This window comes from Plasmodium malariae, assembly GCF_900090045.1.
Source record: "Plasmodium malariae genome assembly, chromosome: 13".
NCBI lineage: Eukaryota > Apicomplexa > Aconoidasida > Haemosporida > Plasmodiidae > Plasmodium > Plasmodium malariae.
In genome coordinates, this window is record NC_041787.1 from 429,540 (window position 1) to 453,674 (window position 24,135).

At 24.6% G+C, this 24,135-nt stretch overlaps 7 protein-coding genes across 7 annotated transcripts; 2 read left to right on the plus strand and 5 right to left on the minus strand.

The window, feature by feature from the left end:
* Positions 1-2,281: 2,281 nt before the first annotated feature.
* Positions 2,282-4,911, minus strand: PmUG01_13017100 (small subunit rRNA processing factor, putative; the record flags this gene model as incomplete). Its single annotated transcript, XM_029007138.1, is given in 2 exon segments — positions 2,282-4,698; positions 4,713-4,911. The coding sequence occupies 2 exon segments, from the start codon at positions 4,909-4,911 to the stop codon at positions 2,282-2,284; spliced, it is 2,616 nt and encodes an 871-aa protein (XP_028863557.1).
* A 2,639-nt stretch (positions 4,912-7,550) lies between these two features.
* PmUG01_13017200 (conserved Plasmodium protein, unknown function) lies at positions 7,551-9,202 on the minus strand (the record flags this gene model as incomplete). Its single annotated transcript, XM_029007139.1, has 6 exons — positions 7,551-7,561; positions 8,265-8,289; positions 8,517-8,561; positions 8,681-8,732; positions 8,848-8,921; positions 9,074-9,202. 6 exons carry the CDS (start codon positions 9,200-9,202, stop codon positions 7,551-7,553), a joined length of 336 nt encoding a protein of 111 aa, XP_028863558.1.
* A 1,781-nt stretch (positions 9,203-10,983) lies between these two features.
* PmUG01_13017300 (conserved Plasmodium protein, unknown function) lies at positions 10,984-12,446 on the plus strand (the record flags this gene model as incomplete). Its single annotated transcript, XM_029007140.1, has 2 exons — positions 10,984-11,170; positions 11,524-12,446. 2 exons carry the CDS (start codon positions 10,984-10,986, stop codon positions 12,444-12,446), a joined length of 1,110 nt encoding a protein of 369 aa, XP_028863559.1.
* A 1,224-nt stretch (positions 12,447-13,670) lies between these two features.
* Positions 13,671-14,685, plus strand: PmUG01_13017400 (RNA-binding protein, putative; the record flags this gene model as incomplete). Its single annotated transcript, XM_029007141.1, has 3 exons — positions 13,671-13,733; positions 14,053-14,353; positions 14,504-14,685. The coding sequence occupies 3 exons, from the start codon at positions 13,671-13,673 to the stop codon at positions 14,683-14,685; spliced, it is 546 nt and encodes a 181-aa protein (XP_028863560.1).
* Positions 14,686-15,233: 548 nt separating this feature from the next.
* On the minus strand, positions 15,234-16,838 carry MiaA (tRNA delta(2)-isopentenylpyrophosphate transferase, putative; the record flags this gene model as incomplete). The annotated part of the gene is made up of 1 exon (XM_029007142.1): positions 15,234-16,838. The coding sequence occupies one exon, from the start codon at positions 16,836-16,838 to the stop codon at positions 15,234-15,236; it is 1,605 nt and encodes a 534-aa protein (XP_028863561.1).
* Positions 16,839-17,723: 885 nt separating this feature from the next.
* Positions 17,724-20,449, minus strand: PmUG01_13017600 (41K blood stage antigen precursor 41-3, putative; the record flags this gene model as incomplete). The annotated part of the gene is made up of 9 exons (XM_029007143.1): positions 17,724-17,943; positions 18,119-18,213; positions 18,315-18,383; positions 18,518-18,625; positions 18,812-18,895; positions 19,197-19,487; positions 19,677-19,739; positions 20,122-20,205; positions 20,372-20,449. The coding sequence occupies 9 exons, from the start codon at positions 20,447-20,449 to the stop codon at positions 17,724-17,726; spliced, it is 1,092 nt and encodes a 363-aa protein (XP_028863562.1).
* Positions 20,450-21,434: 985 nt separating this feature from the next.
* PmUG01_13017700 (conserved Plasmodium protein, unknown function) lies at positions 21,435-24,017 on the minus strand (the record flags this gene model as incomplete). Its single annotated transcript, XM_029007145.1, has 1 exon — positions 21,435-24,017. The coding sequence occupies one exon, from the start codon at positions 24,015-24,017 to the stop codon at positions 21,435-21,437; it is 2,583 nt and encodes an 860-aa protein (XP_028863563.1).
* Between the last annotated feature and the right edge of the window lie 118 nt (positions 24,018-24,135).

A 24,135-nucleotide genomic window follows, 5' to 3' on the forward strand; every position in this document is an offset into this window, starting at 1 on the left:
AATGTTAAAAGGAAGAAAAAAAAAGTGGAAAATATAAGTCTACACTCATAATATCATAAGCAAAAAAAAATACATAATCATAAATTGCCATTAATCGAATTTATTGTGCCTGAATATTTACATGCATACTTATGTATATATGCGCATAAATATTTTTTTGACATTTATATGTATACATACATACATACATACACACATACCTACCGTTTTAACACAACGATATATATGTATGAACTGATAAAAAGTTCCCTTTGTATACAAAAAAGAGAATGAAATATGGAGAAATAAAAAAAGAAACATGCATATACATTAGAATTAAAATAATATACGTTAATAATATTTAAAGAGAAATATTTTACAAGCAAAAATCATATGCAAACTCCTATTTAAAACATTTCCTTTCCATTATTTTACATTTTTCATTTTTTTTTTTTTTCCTTTTTTATCTTTTTTCTGTCTGAAAAAAAAAAAAACGAAAAATAAGAATTTTATTTTTTTTCATGCACAGTACAGGCAAAAAAAAAAAAAAATGTGCAAAATGGTTAAAAAAAAAAAAAAAAAAAAAAAAAAAATTAAAAAACAAAAAAAAAAAAAAAAAAAAAAAAACGATCATGGTGTGTAGAAATATCAAAATAAATATTTCCATATCCTTTTCATATAAATGCAATAAAAAAAAGGAATAACTACACAGCATATTACTTTTGTTCATACTTTTAAATAAATAATATTTCATTTTAATCTTATTCTTAATCTTTCTTTTTTTCCCCTATTTTTATTCTTTCCCTTTTTTTCTCCTTTGCTTCTTTGTATTTTCTTAAATTTTTAGAAATTAAATAATTTAATTCTGCGTATTATCCATATATATGTGTATGCATGCATGTACATTTTCCTAATATGGTTGTGGTATTAACAAACATTTTTTTAATTAAAAGAAGAAAATTTTAAATATACGATGACCTGTTTTTTAATCTTCATTTTTAAGTTATTTTTATACGTTGTATGTCTTTTATTGTTTCTATGTTTATAATTCATATTAAAGAAAGACTGTCTTCAAAACAATCGTATTATCGCTCAAAAGATTTTTTCACAGAGTTATACTCTACACAATAATAATACTAATACGTCGTATGTTTCTTATTTTAATGAATATTACAGAATAAAGAAAATTCTTGTCCATAATAATTAAGAAAAAAAAAGAATAAGGGGAAGAAAACCGTGATTGCTACAGTGCAATTCACAACCGTCTGTTTAGGTATATTCGCATAAACCGAAAAAATGTACACATGGGTGTGCATACATATATATATATAATATGCACATATATACATCTTCAAATGAAGACAGGTGAATGTATAACATGTGAATTCAATTATTCCTCGTATTTAAAATTTGTTCTAACGTACAAATACGTATGGAAAATAGATCATGTATTTTTAAGAAAAATTTACGCTATAATAAACAAAACTTTAAGAGCCTTAATCTTTTCTTTTGTCTTATTACATAATCATATCCTATTTTTGTGTATACAAAAATATAAATTATAATAAATAGTGAATTTTTTATCTTAACAAGTTAAAAATTCATAAATTCAAAAATAGAACGATGGCACATGAAATAAAAAAGTTTAATGTGGATACACACAATTAAAATACCTTCTTTGAATGTATAATTTAAATACATAATTTAAATACATAATTTAAATACATAATTTAAATACATAATTTAAATACATAATTTAAATACAATAATTTAAATACAATAATTTAAATAAATGTTTGAAATTTTTATGCAATAGGAAAAATAATAAAGTTTAATAAAAAACATAACATAAATACAGTTTATATGGGGCATTTCCGTTAAAAAAAAAAATAAAGTTTACGCATAAAAGCATATATAAATATATGAAAAAAAAAAAAAAATGGATAGGTAAATAGATGGTTAGATAACTAAATTTATAGATGGATAGATAAAAAGATAGATGGATGGAAATACAAAACAAATGCTGTAAATAATATAATAAAACTCAAAGGTAAATGCTTAAAAAAATAATAATAATAAAATATAATTAATAAAAATGTATGTTCATCCAACCTAAATATACATATATTTATTCTTTACATATATAATCTTTTTTTTTTTTTTTTTCCCTTAATAATTCCATAAATATTTTCTGCTAATCATTTAATATAAATTTTAAGTTTATATGTTCTGTGTGAATTATTATTTAATTTGCTTAATTCATACTTCTTGTACAACTAAATTTATTTTATCCTTTATCTTTTTATAACTTTTTTTGAAGAATATCTTCATTAAATTTAGTTTTCTTATAATTAGGATTTGTTATATCCAAATTAAAATCTTTATTTTTATACAAATCTGCAAATCTACTATCGATTTGGTGATTTTCGTTAATTTTTTCGTTAACATTTTCTCCTTGATTTTTTATTATGGCATCTTTTTTTCTTTTATTTGTTTTTTTTGTTATTATTTTTTTTATTTCTTCATCTTTTTTTTTCATTGAATCTATATATGCTTTTTTCTTTATTTTCCTTTTATGTCTTACTCTATCTAAATATGTTTCCCAAGGGGTTTTCTTATCTTCTTTTTTCTCTTTATTTATTAATATATTTTTAAAAACTTGAACAACTTCATTATCTTTATCACTATTATCATCATCAGTTATAATGTGCTGTCCCTTTGTTTTATATTTGTTTTTTTCATTATTGTTCTTATTATTGCTTTTCATTGTAAGATTATTCTGATTCGTATTACTGACTTGTGCTTTCTTATTATTAGTTGAAATCTTTTCAAATTTTTCTTTTTTAATAAGATGTGCAACACTGATTTTCTTTATTGTCTCTTTCTCATTATTATTAAAATGCCCAGAACACTCCTTTTCTTTGTTACCATCATCTGCAGATTTTTCCTTTCTTTCTCCTTCGTCACTATTACTACTATGCTCGCTACTATTATCCGAAGGAAAATAATCAATATTTATTTCTTTCTCATTTGGTGTGGTATTTTCATTTATAATATCACCCAGAAGTAGTTTTCTATAATGTTCCTTATTGCACATTTCATTTTTATTAACTGGAGTTATATTTTTATCATGGTCATCTTCATCATCACTGGAAGAATTGGCTAAATATTCTTTTAAATCTAATTCTCTTAAGTTTTCTTCAGTAAATTTTGTCGATAATAATTTTTTTCTTTTAGGATTTTCATCCCACGTTGACTTAGCATACGTATGTTTCAAAGCAGTGCTAATACTATAACGGAATTGATAATTCTCTGGAATTCTGTCACATGTCTCTTTTATTTTATAGTCATCAAGCGAACAATTATCATCAATTATTCTAAGATCTAAATAATTGATACAAAAATCTGCATCCATATCATTCAACTCTTCATATAAAAATTCAACTATTTCTTTACTATAGCATTCTACTAACGCAAAATAGTACCTTGACCGTTGAATTTGATATAAACGAATTTTTTCATTTTCTTCTTCTTCCTCTTCGTCAACGTGTCTATTCCATATAACGCAATTATTATTTCTTTCTTTTTTAATTTTCGCTATGTTTGAACTTTTCTTTTTCGCCTTTTTTTTTTTTTTTTTTTTTAAATTTTTATCATCTGATTGATTTTCTCCATTGTTTTCATCTTGGTTACTTCCTTTACTTCCCTCACCTTTGTCATTACCCTCACTGTGACCACTTTGTACACTTTCATCATCTTTTATATAGTCCAAAAAGTTATTTCTTCTGTATAAGGCCCCTTCATTTTCCCCTTTCCTCCTTAAAAGATCAAAATTAATTAGGGGTCCATGCTCTTGCTCGTACTTAAGCTTTTTCTCTCCGTACTTGGACGTATAAATAGTAACCTTTTTAACTGCTCTACTTTTACTATAATCGATAAATTTTTTTTTTCTTTTTTCAAAATTATAATACGATTCAAAAAGGTAAAAAACATCAACACTCGAAATATTATCCCAGTCACAACCTAACACTGTAAAACGATTGGTCACTTCGAAAGTCATTTTAATATTTTCTTTATTTTTATTATAAATGCTAAGTTTTTTAATATCATTTTTAAAATTATTTTTCCTAGTTTTACTATGATTTTCTTTTAAAAAATTATGCACTTTTGTTTTATCCTTTTTATTGTTTTTTGTTGTTTTTTTTAGGTTACACATGGTACTAACTTCTTCTTCATTATGTTCTTCATTTTTCTTACCTTGTATGATAAAATTCTTCTCTTTTTTTTTTTTTTTCTCTTTTAAACTACTTTTTTTTTCCTTTTTTTTTAATATATCCTCTTCGCTATTACATGAATTTTTATATTTCACATTTTTTTTATTTTCTGTTAAATTGTCCTCACCATTCTTAAGTTGTTTACTAATTTGAATAAGATCATTACTTTTCTTTTTTTCGTGCTTAGTATATTCTTCATCAAGAGTATAATAAAAATTATCCTCATTCTTCATTTCACTTTCATTATTGTCTTCTTTTTTCATATTTTTTATTTTTTTTCTTGGAGGTAACATAGTTGTATAATCCGTAACTGCAACAGAACTCGTATCTACTACTACATTATTATTTTTATCATAATTGTTATTACCATTATAATAATCATTATTACTACCACTAATGTTACCATTATTATTGTTACTAGTAGAATGTATTTTTTTTTTTTTTTTTTTTTCTTTTTTTCCCCTTTATCATTTATCCTTATTTTTTCCTCTTTGATGTTATTTAATTTTTCCTTTAATTCACATTCCAAATCATTAAATTTCACCTTTTTTTTCTTTCTATAAATAGGTTTATTATCATCACTACTTACCTTTTCCATCCTATTTTTCTTCTTTAATAACTTCTCATTTTTTTTTTTTTTAATTAAATTATCAGTCATTTCCGGAGACCACTTTTTCCCTATATTTATTTTTTTTTGGTTTGTCGTTAAGACGTTTTACAACTTTCCTAATATCATAAAATTTATTCGGTAATTTTTTTTTTTATTTTATTTTTTTTTTTATTTTTACGTAATAAACTTCATAATATCTCTCATATGCACATGTATGAGTATAGTGTACTTATATAAAATACATAAATTTGTATGATGTATAAATAACACTCAGCGCTGTAAATTAAATGGTAATATTGGCACAATTTCTGCTAAAAAAACAAAGTCACAGCATATTTAGGTATACATGTATATAGGTGTACACGTTTATAGGTGTAAATGTATATGGGTATATATAAGAATATAGGTATATATAAGAATATAGGTATGTAAGTGTGTATTTATTACATATAAGCATGCTCCACGAAGATCAATTCATATATATATGTTTAATTACACCTTTATAACAATAAATGATTTAGAATTATTAAGCATAAAAATGATACAATACGTACTTTGCCTTCGTTATATACGCGTACATAATAGTGTACATATAATATATATATATATGTTTAAATAAGTACGTGCACACATATGTCAATAAGGTAATGTAATGATAATAGCGACTTCCTTAAAAAGGTGCTTCTAAAATTTTAAAATTTCTTAAATGAACGAAAAGAATTAAAAGCAAGCGTAAAAGAAAGCGCTTACATAAATAACTACGTATCATATAATTTCTCAAAATGGGAAAATTGTACGTATCTTATAATTTATGTAAAAAATGGATTTAAAATGAAAATCGTATAAAATGAAACAAAACTCATGCATAACATTATTCTATATTAAAAAAAAGAAAAAAGAAAAAAACATTAAAATACAAGTATGAATTGTACGTAGAAAGGGGGATGATATTAAGCATATGTTTTATGTAAAATTTATTTATATGAAAATATGTATTTTTAAACAGAAAAAAAAAAAGGTTCAAAATCATTATAAACAAAAAAAAAAAAGGAAAAAAAAAAAAAAAAAAAAAAAAATATATATATATATATATACATACATTTAAATACATTATATATATAATTAAATACGTAGCACTTTGCGATAAAGTGTATATGTGTTTTACTTCATCTATTTTATAATTTATGTACAAATATATATATATTTACATATATAAATCTTGCATACTTCATACATACTTAGGGGAAATTCATATTTATTTATGATTTTACAAAGGCTCATGGGTACTTTACAAATGTTCTTTAATAAACCCTTACAAGTATGCGTTATATAAAATCGTAAATATATAATTACAACAATAAAAATGGATGAGTAAAAGGAAAACAAGTTTTGTAATAATGAAAGAAACATATTAAAAGAAACTGTGATAAGTGAATATATTTTATTATACATGTATACATATTTATATGTATGTAAAAATATGTTACAATATTTAAAAAAGAATTACTTAAATTTTAACACATTTTTTAAAAAAAAAAGAGTACTATTACTCAAACAATGGAAAAATTTACATGTTATTATGAATATGCTGATAAAAGAAATATTATTATACAGTAAATTAAAAAAAAAAAAATAAATACACAAGAAAAACATAAAAGAAAAAACAGTACACGTTTTTCTTTTTTACTTTTTTGTTTTTGTTCTTTCTTTTTTTTTTTATGTATTCTTCGTTTTATTTTTTTTTTTTTTTTTTTCATTTCACGTGTTTGTATTTATTAGTATCGAAAAAAAAAAAAAAAGGAAATGCCAAAGAATAATTAGAGGAACACTCAATAATACAATTATTAATATAGGAAAAATTTCATATGTTATTATTGATAGCATAGCAAAAAAAAAAAAAAAAAAGAAATGAAAAGAAAAGAAAAGAAAAAAAGGTAAAAACATACGTCTTTTATTATTTCTTGTGGAAACCTTTTATGAATAATATATTAAAATGCAAAACTAGAAAAACTTCATAGTTACCTCCAAGAGAAAAAAAAATTTTATGCAAATGATATTTAGTTTCCTACTATTTTTTATGAACCTACACAGACGCTACAAATATTTTTAACGCACAATGCTTGTGAAATTTAATTATTCTAAATTATTATATTTTTTAAATTATAATCTTTCACTTAATATGTTTTATATCTTTAATAGCTCTTTTTATTCAATTTATTTTTTAAATAATATATGTATAGTGTAGTTTATAATTTTTGTTGAAAGAAAGAAAACTAATTTTGTAGTCTGTGTAATTGGATGTTCTATATGCTTGACTCGTGTTAAACTTTTAAACAAAAAAAAAAAAAAAAAAAAAATTAACGCATTTCCAATATAATTGATGCATTTTTAAATGTTTTTTATTTTTCATATGCCATCCTTTAAGAAAAAACAGAAATTAAAGGGAATCAAAAAATAGTTATAATCTTTTAAATATGTAAAATATAAATGAAATTTTTTTTTTTTTTGATTTATCGAAGGACAAAAAAATATAGGCAGAAATATATATATATATATATACAAAAGACCTCTTTTTTTTTTTTTTTTTTTTTTTGCTTGAATTTTTACCTGTAAAAGATGCAATTTTAACTACGAATAATTCTCCAAAAAAAAAAAAAAATTTCTTAATATCCATATAATGAAGATCATCAACTTAAATCTGATGTATAAAAATATGTAGAAGAAAAGAGAATAAAATGTTTCAAAGAAAAAGAAAAATATGTGTTCATAAATTTTTTAAGCAGTTCACTTTGAATCAAAATGTGTATGTAGTATTATGTATATATGTATGTATTTATATTGGCATAAGTACATTATGCATATAAATTAAATGTAATACTAAGATGCCTATTTAACATATTCTCAATATATAAGATGTTTAAGCTAATAAATTCCCATTATGACTTAAATTGAAATCGATATAAATAATAAATTATAATTATTTTATAGTCACTAATGCATAAACAATATATTATTTTAATTCTCTAGAAAGGAAAAAAAAAAAAAAGATAGCTAGATATTTTTTATTAGTTTTAAAAAATTGCAGCTATATTTACAGAAGATAACAACGTATTAATAACAAGTACAACTTGTCGATATATAAACCATACGTATTTATGTTGAGAAAATTTATACATAAATAGATATACATATAATACATGCTTATATATAATATAAATATATATATGTTTAATTCCCTTTATGAGATTCTTCCTCCGTTGCAATATCTGGGCCATTTATTATTTTTTTTTTTATTATTAAAAAAGTTTGTATATCAATTTATATAACAAATGTAACTAGCCATATTTTTAATTCCATTCTTCTTGAATTTCTTTTGTCTTTTCATTTTTTTATTAAGTTACCAATTAATGACTCCATTTGTTCTTTCTATAAATTAAAATGAAAATATATTTAAAAAACTGAGTAAAAAAGTATATTATAAAACAAAAATGCGTAAGGGTATATATAAATATATAAGCATAAATATAAATAGAAACATAAAAAATAATATAATCAAAATTGAATCATCCGACGATGTAAACTTTTTTATACATGAATAAAGATTTATTGAAAATAAAAAAAGACAGCCATATATGTGATTCATTTATTTATACTTGCTTAGTAGAGTAATCCATGAAATACTTATTTGCAGACAGATTCTATTATTTTTTTTGTGAAAAAATGTATGATAAGTAACAAATATATGTGTACGTGCTTATGTAACACACTTAAAAAAAAAAAAAAAAAATTTTAATTGTGATATTTTTTAATATATAACCTTTCTAAAATAATTTTGAATTTTATTTTTCTCCATTTTTCTATTGTTTTCTCTGAAATGTAACATATATAAATTAAATATATTGTTTCCTTATCTGCATATTAAAAGAAATGAAGAATAATTATAATGCTGCAAAAAGCAAAATACTAATTTTTTTTGTCTTTAACATTTCTTTAACTAAATCATCATTTAAGAGTGACTCCGTGTAGAAGACGTTAATTACAGAATAAGGCGGCTCGTTCTAAAATTTTCCATTATATACATATATATATATATATTATTATTTAATATAAGTATTTAACAAAAAAAAGTAAATTTATAAATACATGCCACAAGTGCTTAGTAAAATAAGGAACAAAACAAAAGGAAAAGAAGCAATATGTTTCATTTTACCATATCTCTGTCTATTTGCATAAATATGACATTTTTATCATTAATTTCACCATTTTCTTTTATAAATGTATGACTTAATTGAAAAGACAACAGACATAGTAAAATTGAAAGCATAATTTTTTTCATCATTTTTACTATTTTTGAAAATTTTATATGAAAATATGAAAAAAAATATATATATTCCAAATATAATGTTATGAATAATTTTACTTCGGTGAATAGTAATTATATAAAGATAACACAAAAAGTTTGGAGAAAAATTATTTGTTCTGTAAATTTATAACTATAGGATAATCTATTGGTTTACGTAAACGTGAATTGATGTACATATATCATTTGAATTGAAGATTCATTTTTTTTTTTTTTTTTTCACAAATTTAAGATAACTACAATATTTATTTTAAGCATATATATTTTTCCTAAGTTAAAAAAAAAAAAAAAATTATTTTTAAACAGATGATAATTTTTTGTAATATTATTTAAATCGTCATATTGCAAATCTTTTACAGAAGAATAGCATCATGTAAAATACATGTTTTTATTTTATTTTATATTATTATTATTATTATTTTTTTTTTTTTTTTTGTTGTTGTGTATCTACTCATTTTTTCCTATTTTATCTTTTGCATTACTATCTTGCAGTTTTGTTGATTTTTCTGTTTTGTTTTTTTTTTTTATTTCATCATTTTTTTATTTGGTCAGTTTTTAATTATATCTCTGATTATATCAACTATTTATTTGTTCTATTATTTCATTATTTTTTCATTTAATTTGATATTGTGCTATCTCTTTTGCATTTTAAGTTATAATGCCGTTTTTCTTATTATTTTTTTTTTTTTTTAATATTTGCCCTGTAATAGCTTACAAGTGTTGGCAAGATGACGCAACGAATATTCCTGAATTGTTGTAAAAACTCATTTAAAAAATGGAACATGAGTGAAATAACATAAAATAAAATAAATAAATGGACATGACTCTCGGAAATCTAAGTTTTTTTTTTTTTTTTTTTTTTTTTGTTTGTGCGTTTTTACAAATTCGCAAATTTACAATAAGTCATCTTAATAAAAATTTTTTTTTCGTTTCATTAAAGAAAAAGAAAAATATGACATTCACGATATTTCATTTTTAATTTATAAAAAGTATACCTTAATGTTCTCAGTAATTTCTTAAAGGAAAAATGACATAAAATAAGAAAAATAATTGGTAAAATAAATGGGAAGCAATGAGTAAAAGGATAAAGAACAAGATAAACAAGTTTACAACCAAATAAAAAAGACAATTTACCATGTTTTATGAAAACCGACACACATACATACACATGTGCATATTCATTACTATTAATATTCTTTAAAATAAAAAAAAATCCCTTAATAAAGCTAACGGTTTAAAAAGAGTCTATACTGAGAAAAAGCGAAAAAAAAAAAAAAAAAAAAGGATCATTCCACGTTTTTTAAAAAAATGCATGTTCTAGAGCTATAAAAAAACATCCAAAATTTTTCTCTGTTTATACAGAATTCACATTATATATGAAAAAAAAAAAAAAAAAAAAAATTAATAGAAAATTCATGAAACACATCTTCTGTTTTGATTATTTAAAAAAAATTTTAAATTATTAGTTAATAGTCTTTAATTTGTACGAACTTACAACCGATTTCACATTTTTAAAAATCGAATAAGTATATATAAATATACATACAAATATACAAACACATATATATATATATATATATATATATATATATATATATATACATGCGCTCCTATACATATTTAAGGTCTTTTCCGATTTGTAAAAATATATGTTAAAAATTCTCGATTAAACAATATAGCATTTTAATATATTTTCCCTGCTCATTCTCTCATTTGTTTAAAAAAAATTGTAATTAAAAATGTCTGATCCACAAGTAAGTATGAATCGAAAATTTAGCTGTCCAACTATTGATAATCCTGAACTTAAAAATAAAAAAAAAACAAGATTAATTCGATTGAAAAATGGGCACTACAGGAGAATAGTTGATATATCAAACATAGACAAATTAGATATATTACCTATATCATGCACTTTTGCTTGTCCCTCACCTAGACAGGAAGAAAAAGGTGTGTTAATTGAATATAAAATTGCTAGAAGAAAATTTTTACAAAATGCTGCAAATTATTTTGAATTACTTTAAATTACTATCAATTGTTGTAAATTTTTGTGAATTATTGTAAATTTTTTTTTTTTTTTCAATTTTTATCCCTGCACGTTTTACAATTCCATGCTTTATTTAAAATATATTATTTTTTTAATGATTAATTTTTTTTAATTTTTAATTGTTCACGTTGCTGATGGTTCACTTTGCTAATTTACTCTTTTATGTGTTAGTTTTGTTTATATATTTGCCTTCTAAAGTGTTCATTTTTTCTACATTTTTTACATTTTTAATGTTTTTTACCTTTATCACATACAGAGGAAAAAAAATCAACAGAATCTCAAAATAGTAAAAGCTCAAAAGAGGATAAAATGAGTAATAATTCACTAACGGATGAAAGATATTGTATTGATGTAATCGAGGAAAAATCAGAGGGCGTTCACACTATTGGGACTATTTCCGACCTTTCCATTACTCGAACCAGCATGAAAAGTATAGAAAATGTATCCTTGAAAGTGCAATCTGAATTTGACGAGGAGGAATTAAACCAGGAAGAAGTCGAAGAAGAATATGCGAATTCGGAAGAAGAGGAAGAAGAAGTGGAACAGGAACAGGAGGAAGAAGAATTGGAACAGGAACAGGAGGAAGAAGAATTGGAACAGGAAGAGGAAGAGGAAAAGGAAGAGGAGGAAGAAGAAGAAGAAGATGATGATGACGAAGACTTTTTGGATGAAAAAAAGGAAGAAAATGTGGAAGTACCACCTGAGGAAAAAACATTAATAGCACCATCAAAAACATTAATGAAAGGAACAAAAACAAATATTTACTTTTTATCAAATAAAGAAATGGTTCAGGCTTTAATGTGCTATAACTATAAATGTAATGCTGTAGTATTTGAAAAAGATACATTTTTAAGGTACTTATATATGAAATCTATCAATAATATCATATTAAATGAACGCATGATTGAGCAATTGTGTAAACAGGAAAATTTAAAATATGTCTTAGCAAGTAATTCAATTGTTGTTGAATCTACGGATTTTCTTAAACCCCTTATTATTGAATTTGAATCATCAATTTCTAAAAAGGTTTTTGTAAATCATATAAAATATACTGCACAAAATGAAATAGATATGAACAAATTCAGCGAATATTTTGATGAACTTCATCCGAATGAAAAATTACGTCTCAGTAAAGTCGAAAGATTTCACTCCCTCAATGTGATAGCCACGAACAACTAGCATATAAATTTCTCAATGTATATTCTTTACCACGTAGAATATACATATAAATATATATATATGTGTGGGTGGATATAAAAACGCTGACTGGACACAATGCTTGCTCGTATGCATATGTTTGTGTATATAAACAAATGTCCGTATATAGCTGCCTATGTATTTACTGTGCATTCCTGAACATCTGCAATTCTTGCATTATACATAACCTTTCTTGCATTTAAATTCAAACTTTGTTTTTTTGTGTACACACGAAGTTACTAACATATTAAACTTGTACCTCTCTCTAACATTTTAACTGCTTTAAAATTAAGAAGAAAAATGCAAAATAGCAAAACATAACAAAATGAAGCATAATAGACCAAAATAAAGCAGATCAACACAAACAAAATATCAGCAGAGCAAGAAAAAATAATCTGTCTCTACTTCATATCTGTGTGTACTATTTTTAACCTTTTTATTGTTTTATGCGACAAAATTACTTGCTTTTTTTATAATTCATTTTATTCATTCTTGTGTTCATTTTTTTTTTTTTTTTTTTTTTGATAGGTATTTTCTTAATTCTCTTCATTTCGTTTTTACAATTATTTATTTGTTTTTTAGTAAACTTTGATATGTACTTTTATGTACACATACAAATGCATATGTTTGTATGTATGTAAACACTCCCAGGTCCTTTTTTCCTTTTTTTTAGAATGACATTCGATTATTTATTTTTTGTTAAATTAATTATGTTTATGCCTTCCGTTTCATTGGACTTTTTATCACTTTTAATTACACTCTTGTTTCACTTTTATGTATATATATAAATATATATATATTTTTTTTTTTTTAATAATTTTTAAAGTATAAACAAAAAAAAAAAAAAAAAAAAAAAAAAAAAGTGTATAAATGACTTTCAATAATTATACTTATTTCAAGCATAAATACAACTACAGTAGTTTAAGATTCACGTTATCAATTTTTAGTAATAGAGAAATGCCCTAATTATTATTATGGTTTGAGGTATTTTCAGTATAGTACAATATACACAAGCATATACTGTAAAATGTAAAAATAAAATAATAATGTGAGATATAAGTCCTTGAATTAAACAATTAACATTTTTAAGTATGACAAAAGGATAGAACATTTTTCTGTTCAGAATATTTATGTTGCAACTGATAAGCTGTGAATTACTGTTTGTTATAATGTACTATTAATAAACATGTTTTTCTTTAAAAAGTCATGAGAATTTTGAAAATACTTATAATTTTCCTACATCTAATTCGTTCTTATATCATTAAGAAGGTAATCAGTAAAAAAAATAAAATTCATGTTAGACCAAAAAAAAAAAAAAAAATACGACATGTGCATTATGCAATGTTGTCGTCTATATATATATGTATATACATATATGTGTATATGAATATTTACTTGGGTGAAATATTTCTTTTCCTGTAAAGAATAACGACCGCTTTAAAGAACACAATCAGTGCGATATTGCACAAAAATGCTACCAGTACACACACGCAAATAATAATGTGCTCTCGAATAATACATATAACTGTGGGCCAAAAATAAAATAAAACAGTTTAAAATATATTTGTCTATTTATAATTTTACTTAGCTAAAATGGGAAGAAGAACAATTGCATAAGAAAAGGTTTCAGTTATATAGAACGAGATATTTCCGAAAATTTAAAACAATGCCATATGTTAGAGATTCGGGGGAAAATCATATAAAAGAATTAACAAGAGAACGAGTTAGGCTTAGCAAACACACAACAAATTCAATAACACGCGGAGCAAATTTTTTGTTTATATGCAATTTGGATAATCGCTTATCGTCTAGAGATGTTACCCATTTTTTTAATTATTTTATTGGAATTGACATGTGTATAGCAAGGATAAAAAAAAACAGATTCACAGGTTTGTTTTAGCACTAAATGATAAACTATTTTGCCTTATTTCATCGCGTTGTTTATGCATTTTTTCTGAATATTTTTCGTTTATCCTTTTCCCAATTTAGCTTCTCACTTTCGCTCATTTTTACCGCTCCTTTTTCACCCCCCTTTATAGGCAGAAATATAGGACATGGAATTTTAGAATTTAAAAAGGCAGAAGATGCAACATTAGTTTTGCTAAATTATCAGGGAATCAAGTTGGGGCAAAAAAACATAATTTTAACAGAGGCATTTAAGAATGAACATTTGAAACAAAAAAAACACATATGCAATATCATCCAACCTGGAAGGCAATAGAAATTATTACATATACAATATATGCGTATGACACAAGCTCCTACATATATTAAATATAAAATAACGCAGTAGTTAAAAAACAGAAAAAGATATCACAATTAAAAAAAAAGAAATATGTTCTGAAATATAATGAAATACCGCTTATCAATATTAAAGATGAGGAAGGTAATCCCAATTCATGAAAAATGATTTATATTTTTAAAACAGTAAGATAAAATATATAACACGACGCAAAAAAAAAAAAAAAAAAAAAAAAATTATAAACGAACTGAACTGTAAATAAATAAGAGCTAAGGGGAAAAAGCCAAATTAAAATATATATATATATATATATATATATATATATATATATATACACTTAGTTACAACATTTTTGTTTTCGTATTTTCCTATTTTTTTTCGTCATTTTCGAAATATATTCATGCGGATAAAAATTACATATGGATTCTCATTTATATCAATTTATATATTGCATTTTATTGCATTTTATTTCATTTTATTTTAATTTTTTTTTTTTTTTTTTTTCCGTTTACTCTTTCCCCATTTTATTAACTTTTCAAAAAATTCAACACAATTTGTAATGCATTACTTAGCTGCTGCGTATAATTCGTTGACACATCAATTTTGTTTAAGGGGATACTGTAATTTTTTACAAACCTGTTAAAAACCCATCTTCTTTGTCTTTTGGCATATTTATAAGTTTTTCTAATTAAATTATCCTTACATATATTGAATAACTTCTCATCATCAATTTTGTTAATTATTTTGTTTTCGATATATGTATCAAATTCTTTATATGCAATACTTTGATATATTCCTTTTCCTAATAATTTTACATCCTTGGTATTGTTCATCTCTTTTAATTTTATAGCTTCATCCAAAAGGCCTTTTAAAATCATATCGTTCACTCGTTTTTCAATTTGTTCTTTTAAGATATCATCGTTATTATAATCTAAATAAAACAAACAAGGTAAATATCTTGTTTTCTCAATGTTATTGTTTTTGTGATTTTTCATTTTTATTAATTCACTATGTTTTTTATTATATGTGTAAAAAATATCAAGACTTCGGCATATTCTTTTTCTATCATTTTTGTGGAGCTGATTAGCTCTTTCTTCATCAACTCTTTTAAGCTCTTCGTGCAATTCATCATTTGTTTTATGTTCATACTTGTCTTTTACTTTTTCTCCTACTCTCTCACCTGGCAACTGTTCAGCCTTTTCTTCTTCCCTTTTTTCCCTTAAATCAACGACGGACTCCCATAACAAAGATTCAATATATAGAAGAGTACCCCCTGTTACTATAGCTACCTTTTTATTAATATTAATATTTTTAATAATTGGTATTGTATAATTAATAAATTTGTGAGCATTAAACTCTTGATTTAATTCACATACATCTAACATATGATGTTTTATATCTCTTTTTTCATCTTCATCTACTTTTGCAATTCCTACACTAAAATCCTGGTAAACTTGCATAGAATCAGCACTAATAATTTCCCCTTCTATATTATGATTTAATAATTCTTTACATAAGTCGATACTAAACTTTGTCTTACCACTGCATGTTACGCCTATGACTAAAATTATTTTTTCCTTCTCTTTTCTATTACAACATGATAAAAATAGTGGACTATTTGTCACTTTATCGTTATCTGTAAGTGTGGGTAAACTAATATCCTTTCGTTTTTCATTAGTATCTGGCGTATTCTCGTTTGTAGCATCTGAATTTGCTGCATATTCATCTCTAGACAACTGCATGTTACTCGCTTTGTTTATTCCATTAAGTGCGGCTATATAATTCAAGTTTTTCTCCTTTTCTTCATTTAATTTTATTAGGCCTACTTTTATGTTATTAACTTGGGTATCATTCGTCTCGAGCAAGTAATTTTTCACATTGCTACTATTCCTTTTCAAGCAACAGATTTTACTGTATATATATGATAATATATACTTACTATCTCTGCACTTTTTAATGAGTTCAGAATTACCACTATTAAAAGTATAATAAAATTCTGATTTAGATTTTTTTGGGTAAAAATAATAGGCACTCCTCCTTATAAAACATTTTAAAATGTTCCTGTTTTTGTGTATTACTTTATTATTTATTTTACTTTTTTCTCCTTTAAAAATTACGTTTTGATTTCTCATAAAAAAACACTCAATACGTATAAAGGCACTGTTCGAAAAAAAGAAGTGTAATAGTATAAATATAAATGCATAACATAACATCTATAAGTGATTCGATGTTACATATTTTTGATGCTGTGGTAGAGTAAATTTGTGAATTAGTTTGGTACAATTGAATATATAAAACATGGTACTTGGTTTTACGGGAAAAAAGAAGATCTAATAGTGAAACAAAAAGCATACACATATACATGAACAGGTAAACACACGCATATTCACATGTACGTAGATCTATAAATTCGTACATATATACATGTACATACGCATGTTTTAATGTAACGTATACATGAATTCGTCCACACGTCAGCCCTTGAAATATTCCCTGAGAACACGTGCCCCCATTTAAAATTACTTCTCAATTTTTTTATATATTAATTTCATTCTCAAAAAAAAAAAAAAACCATCATACAAATTCAATTACGTAACAAGTATAAAAATTACTACTAAAATTTTTATGCTGGTAGTTTGTATGTTATACCCGCATATATACTTATATAAAATTTCTTTATGAGAAGTTTTTTTTTTTTTTTTTAAATGTTTCATAAAGATATTTCTATATACTAAAAATCGTGAAAATTAAAACATTGCTTTCATATTGAATATAAAAACAATTCTATATTTCAAATTAAATCCTTTAATAACGTTCAACAAATAAAACTGTGAAGTGTCCTTCATACTTTTTTAAACAACGTAGGAACGTGCTCATGAATATATATATATATATATAAATATTTGAGAAAAAAAAAAAAAAAAAAAAAAGATTAAAAAAAAAAAAAAAAACTGAACAGTTCAGCAAGTAAAAAAAGCAAGGAATATATTAAAAAGATTACACTTTAATCTTCACACTTAATAAATCATTTTCATAGATTCTATTTTCATAGTTTCTACAATAGGTGAATATTGCGCTATAACTTTGGAGATAGAAAAATGTAGAGCATCTTTTATTATTTCGCTTTGCACTTTTAGTAACTTCATTTGCAAATCTAAAATTTTTTGTCGCTCTAATTTTTCAGTGATATCCCGTCTCCTTTGCATTTGCATTACGAGTTCGTCAATGGTTGGATAGCTGCCATTTTAAAAAAAAAAACAAAAATAAAATAAAATAAATAAATAAATAAATAAATATAAATATATATATATAACAGTTAAGTTAAATAAGTAAATCCAACGTACATGTGTATATGATTTTTGTATTTGTGTATTCATCTGCATTTGTATCACTATGTTTATTTTCAAATTACCCGTAATCTGTTTGGCTTATTTTTACGTTCAATATGTTCCCAGTATCTTCGTATTCTCCCTCCTCTAAAAAGGACGATTGCCTTTGAAAATTTTCCTAACAAAAAGGAAAAAATATATTAATTGGCAAATAGTCTAAAAGTTAGAAAAATATAAAATGCGAGAAATATATGTGGTAAAGCACAAAATGTAAAGTACTTTTATTTTCTGCTTTTCTTCTCGTTGACCCAGTTCCTTCAGTTCCTTTTTTAAAGTTCTATGCAACACCTTTATGTAACAGAAAAAGCAAAAAAATGTTAGCGCGTGTACATATATATCTATATTTGTGTATCTATATATATGCATTCCGAAAAGTAAGAATGTAAGATAACAAGCTCCATTAACATATGAGTAGAGATAACCTTTTTGTCAACTAAGAAAGGGTTTAGTTGTAATTGTATTTGTTTTTGTAACTCTAGAATAGTTATGTCCGTCAAAATTCCTAGTTCTGATATAGCAGTTTCAAACATCTGGATGTGCATAAAAAAGGAAAAAAAAAAAGAGCTTTTAAAATATCATTTTCAAACCATCTTCCTCATGTGTATATACCAGCGTATTTCTTATGTATATATATGTGTGTTTACAAGTGATAATATATGTATAACTTTATATACATTTTGAGCATTTCCATTCATAAAAGAAACATAGTTTATTACCGTTACTTCTTCATCTGTCCTGTATTGCTCTATTTCTTCAATTTTTTCTTTTATGTCCACACTAGGTTCACTTATCTCAGATAACTACAAAATTTCAAATTTAGAAAATATAATTGTAAGGTCTTAACATATTTAAATTTTTGTTTTGTTATTATATTTTCAACTTTTTCTCTTTTTTAACAATACATAATTTTCAGTCACATTTTTCGTGCCCTTATTAATGTAATATGGGGTACTACCCAAATATATATACGTATGTACAAACATATACAAATATATATATATATAAACTAAATAAACATAAATGAATATGCGTAATTATACCAATGTCTTTATTTGCTTATTTTCTTACTGATATTTTAACAGAGGGAATAGTATTATTTACATAGTTCTGTTGCAGAAATGATGTATGATTTCTAAGTTCCGGTGGTGGTAATGGGCCACTTTTGGCCTGATTATTTTTTTGATAATTTTTTAATTCTTTTTCCCCTTCTTCGGAATCTTTAACTTTTCTTAAATTTTCCTTTTTTAATGTTTTAACAGAATTAGAAATAACTGAACCTAGTATATTTGGATCATTAAAAATGCTTAACAATTTTTCAACTGTGTCTTGTATTTTTATTTTCGAACTCGATAAGGATTTATTATATTCATCTTCTAATTTTTGCATCATCCCCTATATATTTTGTTTTACAAGTATTTTCAATTTTTTCTTTTATCATTATTTATATAAACACATTTTAATAATGCGCAATAATGTATGTGTTTTCCTTTTTCTCATCTTTTTCATTTTACTTCATTTCTTTTTCTTTCTTTCTTTCTATTTTATTTATTTTATATTTTTTTTTTTTTTTTATTTTGTTACCTCTTCCAATTTGAGCCTAGCAGATTCTAGAAGCTTAATTTCTGCTGAAACTTGTGGTAAAGGCTGCATTAAAAAAAAAGTTATACATCTAATTTAGGAAAAAAAGAAAAAAAAAAAATTATATTAATTTATAAAAATAATTGTGTCTGCTGATTGAGAGAAGGGCAATTTTAACCTTTTTCTAAGTGTTATTCTTTCACTATTTAAAACATCATAATTTGTGTTTTTCAAACGAAGGTACACATATACATGTGCATATATTTATATGTAGTGAGGCAAAACGATTTCGTTTCATTTAATCGCGTATATTCCGCTATTCTTTTTTAATTCTTATCGTTTTCCCTTCATTTCTTTTTAGAGTTACTATTGTTATTGCTGTTATCGTTATTGTTACTTCAACTCTTTTTGTATTAGGTTTTGTTATATATATTTTTTTTTTCTTAACATTTTCCGGGGGACTTAGTTTAACTTCTATAGATGGTAGTGACTTCGAATTATACTCATAATCTGTCGACCAACCGGTGTTTTCCTAAAAATCAGAATAACTCAAAATAGGATTTAACAAATAGGGTGGAAATACAACAAAGAAATAGAAAGCATATTAGTTAAATGTTCAGGTAGTTATGTTAAACTTTTATATTATTTTATGTTATTATTATTATTTTTTTTTTCTTCTCTTTTCTTATATATCGCACTTCATCGGATAGTATTATCGTAAGAGCGCAAGAAGCTAGAACAACACAACATAAAAAGAAATTTAATCTGAACAACATTTTTTTTTTTTTTTTTATTATTGATATAAATTAATTGCAAAGTTGTATAAAAGCTATTAATTTTGCTCTATATTTTCTAACGAGACGTGCGTATATGCATAAATATACAATTACAAATAGTTTTCTTTTCCTTATTATATGTGTATAATTTTGTGAACAGTTAAGAGAAAAAAATAAAAGAAAAATTAGTTCATATCATAATGACAAATAATTGCATACAAGTGGAAAAAAGTAAAAAACAAAAAAATATATAGACATAAATATTAATATATAAAAATGAGGAACATAAGAATAAGACATACATGTACATACACTTAAAAAATTGTTATTGTGAAAATAAGTTCTAAATATAAAAAAATAAAAAAAGCTACAATAATTCATCCTACACATTTAGTTAACAAGTATTTAAGAAATAATAAGTTACATTCTCATTGCCATTTTCACTATTTCATCATATTATATATTTCGCTTTATAAAGATAAAAATATAGAATCAAAAAATCAAGCAGCGACAAAAAACATCTTTTTCGTTTTTCATATTTATCTTTATAAAGGAATATTTAAACTCCTAAAAAAAAAAAAAAAAAAAAAAAATTTCCTAAAATAGTTAATTTACAATCTTGATCAGTGCGTCATTTATGCTGCAATAATTTTTTCTTTATAAAGGATTATAATAATAACTGAATAAAATTAACGTATTCCATTTATAAATTAATAAAAAATATATACTTACAGTTGTCGAATTTGCACTTTATTAGGACAATTTTTATGTATAAAGATCTAACAAAGGTGTATTCATTTTTTTAGACGTTTACATATGTGATGAGATATTCCTTTATTATTTTTTTTTATTTTATGTTTGTTAAATATGATACAGTTGTCTATAACTGTTTATGCACGTGTTTTTAATATTTTTTTTTTTTTCATTTTTCTTGTGTTTATTGGATATTCTATTAAATTTTAAAAAAAATTTTAAGAATAACATGTTAACTGCTCTTATCACTTTCGTTCTCGCTTCCTGTCTCTCCTCCACTCTCGCTTTTGTCCTCACTTTCACTTTCGCTTTCGTTCTCTGTTTCTTCCTCACTTATATCTTCCTTCTCGCTTTCGTCTACTTTTTCTTTTTCATCTCCATCTTGAACTGAGTCATCTGTACTGGACTTACGTCTGTCTTTGTCACTTTCCTCTTCTTTATCTGTCTTATCACTTTTTCTCTCTTTAACAGCATTGTCGTATCGATTACTTTCATCTTTTTCAACCTTCTTACCACGAGTATTATCATCTTCGTAATTTACACTTCCACCACTTCCACTTCCTCGTTCGCTTTTTCCACTCTTGCTTTCATTACTGTCGTTATCGTCACTGCTGCTTTCATCACTATCACTTTTACTGCTATCACTTTTACCGCTATCAATTTTACCACTGTCGTTTTCATCATCTTCATCACTTACGTTCTCATTTTCACTTTTGTCTTCACACTCCTTTGCATAAATCTCATTATCTTCTTTATTATCAACACTTTTTTGAATATTTTCTTTTTGTTTTATTTTAATTGAACTTTTATTTATATCCTTCACATTCACATCCTTCGTAGAAGTTTTATTATTTACATAATATGTATTATTGTTAATTATAGTCATTTCGGTTTCGTCTTTTATATCATTTTCTTTTTGATTTATAGTATTATTTTCTTCAAATTTATTTATATCCTTTTCTGCCATTATACTATATTTATCTTCTACTGATGAGCCTGTCACTTCATGAATGCTTTTCTTTAATTTATTTTTTTGACAATTTAATTCAATTGAATGTTTTTCATTAGTATGACTAATTTCTGCGCCAGCTATATTTCTTATGGACGTATTTCTTTTACAGGGATTTTCACTATTCTTATTATTCTTATTATTATTATTATTATTATCATTTTTATTATCATTTTTATTATCATTTTTATTATCATTTTTATTATCATTTTTATTATCATCCTTTTTTATTGTACTCTCATGAAGAGAGTTATAAAGTGTGTCTAATTTATTATCAGCATAGTACCTCTTTAAGCTATTCTTTACGTGATTATAAAAATCATCATATTCTAATAAGCATTCCATAACTTTATTTACTAGTATGATATATTCTAAATTCTTTTTACTTATTTTGTCTTTCAAGATAAGAAAATTTTCTTCTGTTTCTTTTAAAATACCTTCTTTTCCCCCTTGCTTTTTCCTCACGTCTACTTCATCTATCTCAATTTCCTTCACTCCATTCGTTTCTTCCTCTACATCTACCTCTTTCTCTACATCTACCTCTTTCTCTTCATCTACCTCTTTCTCTTCATCTACCTCTTTCTCTTCATCTACCTCTTTCTCTTCATCTACCTCTTTCTCTTCATCTATCTCGTTCTCTTCATCTACTTCTACTTCATTTTCTTCTTCTGTCTCTTCTATGAGGTCGTCGATCTTATCATCACCAGCACCCTCTGCTTCTTCTATAACATTTTTCTCCTCTTCCTTTATCACTTCTATATCTGCATTATCTTTTTCAATTATTTCATCATCACCTTCCATTTCTTCTTCCTCTTCTTCACCAACTTCTTTAATCTCTATCACTTCTTCTTCCACTTCGTCCTCTTCTTCCACTTCTTCTTCTTCTTCCACTTCGTCCTCTTCTTCCACTTCTTCTTCTTCGTCCACTTCGTCCTCTTCTTCCACTTCTTCTTCTTCGTCCACTTCGTCCTCTTCTTCCACTTCTTCTTCTTCGTCCACTTCGTCCTCTTCTTCCACTTCTTCTTCTTCTTCCACTTCGTCCTCTTCTTCCACTTCTTCTTCTTCCTCTTCTGCACCATCCTCTGCTTCCTCTTCCTCTTCTGCACCTTCCTCTTCTGCACCATCCTCTGCTTCCTCTTCCCCTTCTGCACCTTCCTCTTCTTCTCCCTCTTCTTCTTCTTCCTCTTCTGCACCTTCCTCTTCTTCTCCCTCTTCTTCTTCTTCTTCCTCTTCTGCACCTTCCTCTTCTTCTTCTTCCCCTTCTTCTTCTTCCCCTTCTTGTTCCATTTGTTCTTCCTGACCATCCCCAGAACTATCGGAAGAACAGTAAATTTTCTTTTTCCTAATTTTACCAGCTACCGCGCTCATTTTGCTTTTGGCGTACATATTTTGCATTAAATTAAAAGGAATGTTTTGCCTTTTAGTTTTATCGAAATCGATTGTTTTATGTATATCATATTTCCTATAAATTTCACTCTGCAGATGACCTTTTCTTTTTTTCAAGTGTTTCTTATCTACACTTGTATAATTAATTTCCTTACCCCTTTTTTCTTGTATGTCTTTTAATTTGGTATTTTCTTTTTTAGAATATATGAAATCATCTAACTTTTTATTAACAATATACTTTTTTGCAGGTGTTACTTTTTTCGATGATTGTTCCTTTTTTTTTTTGTCTCTTAAAAAAATAGTTTTCAAAATATTTGTTGCGTCTACATATTTATATTCATTTTTAAATATAAACTTTTTTACGTTATTTGCTATTACTGTTTCTTCTTCATCTTTTTTTTTTTTATCGTACTTTTTCATTATTTAAAATAGTGAATTAATAAAGCAAAGGAAAAGCACTATTAGTAATTCCTTGAAGAGTATCATAATAAGGATGCCAAAAAAAAAAAAAAAATTACCGATACGTCAAATTAGCTAA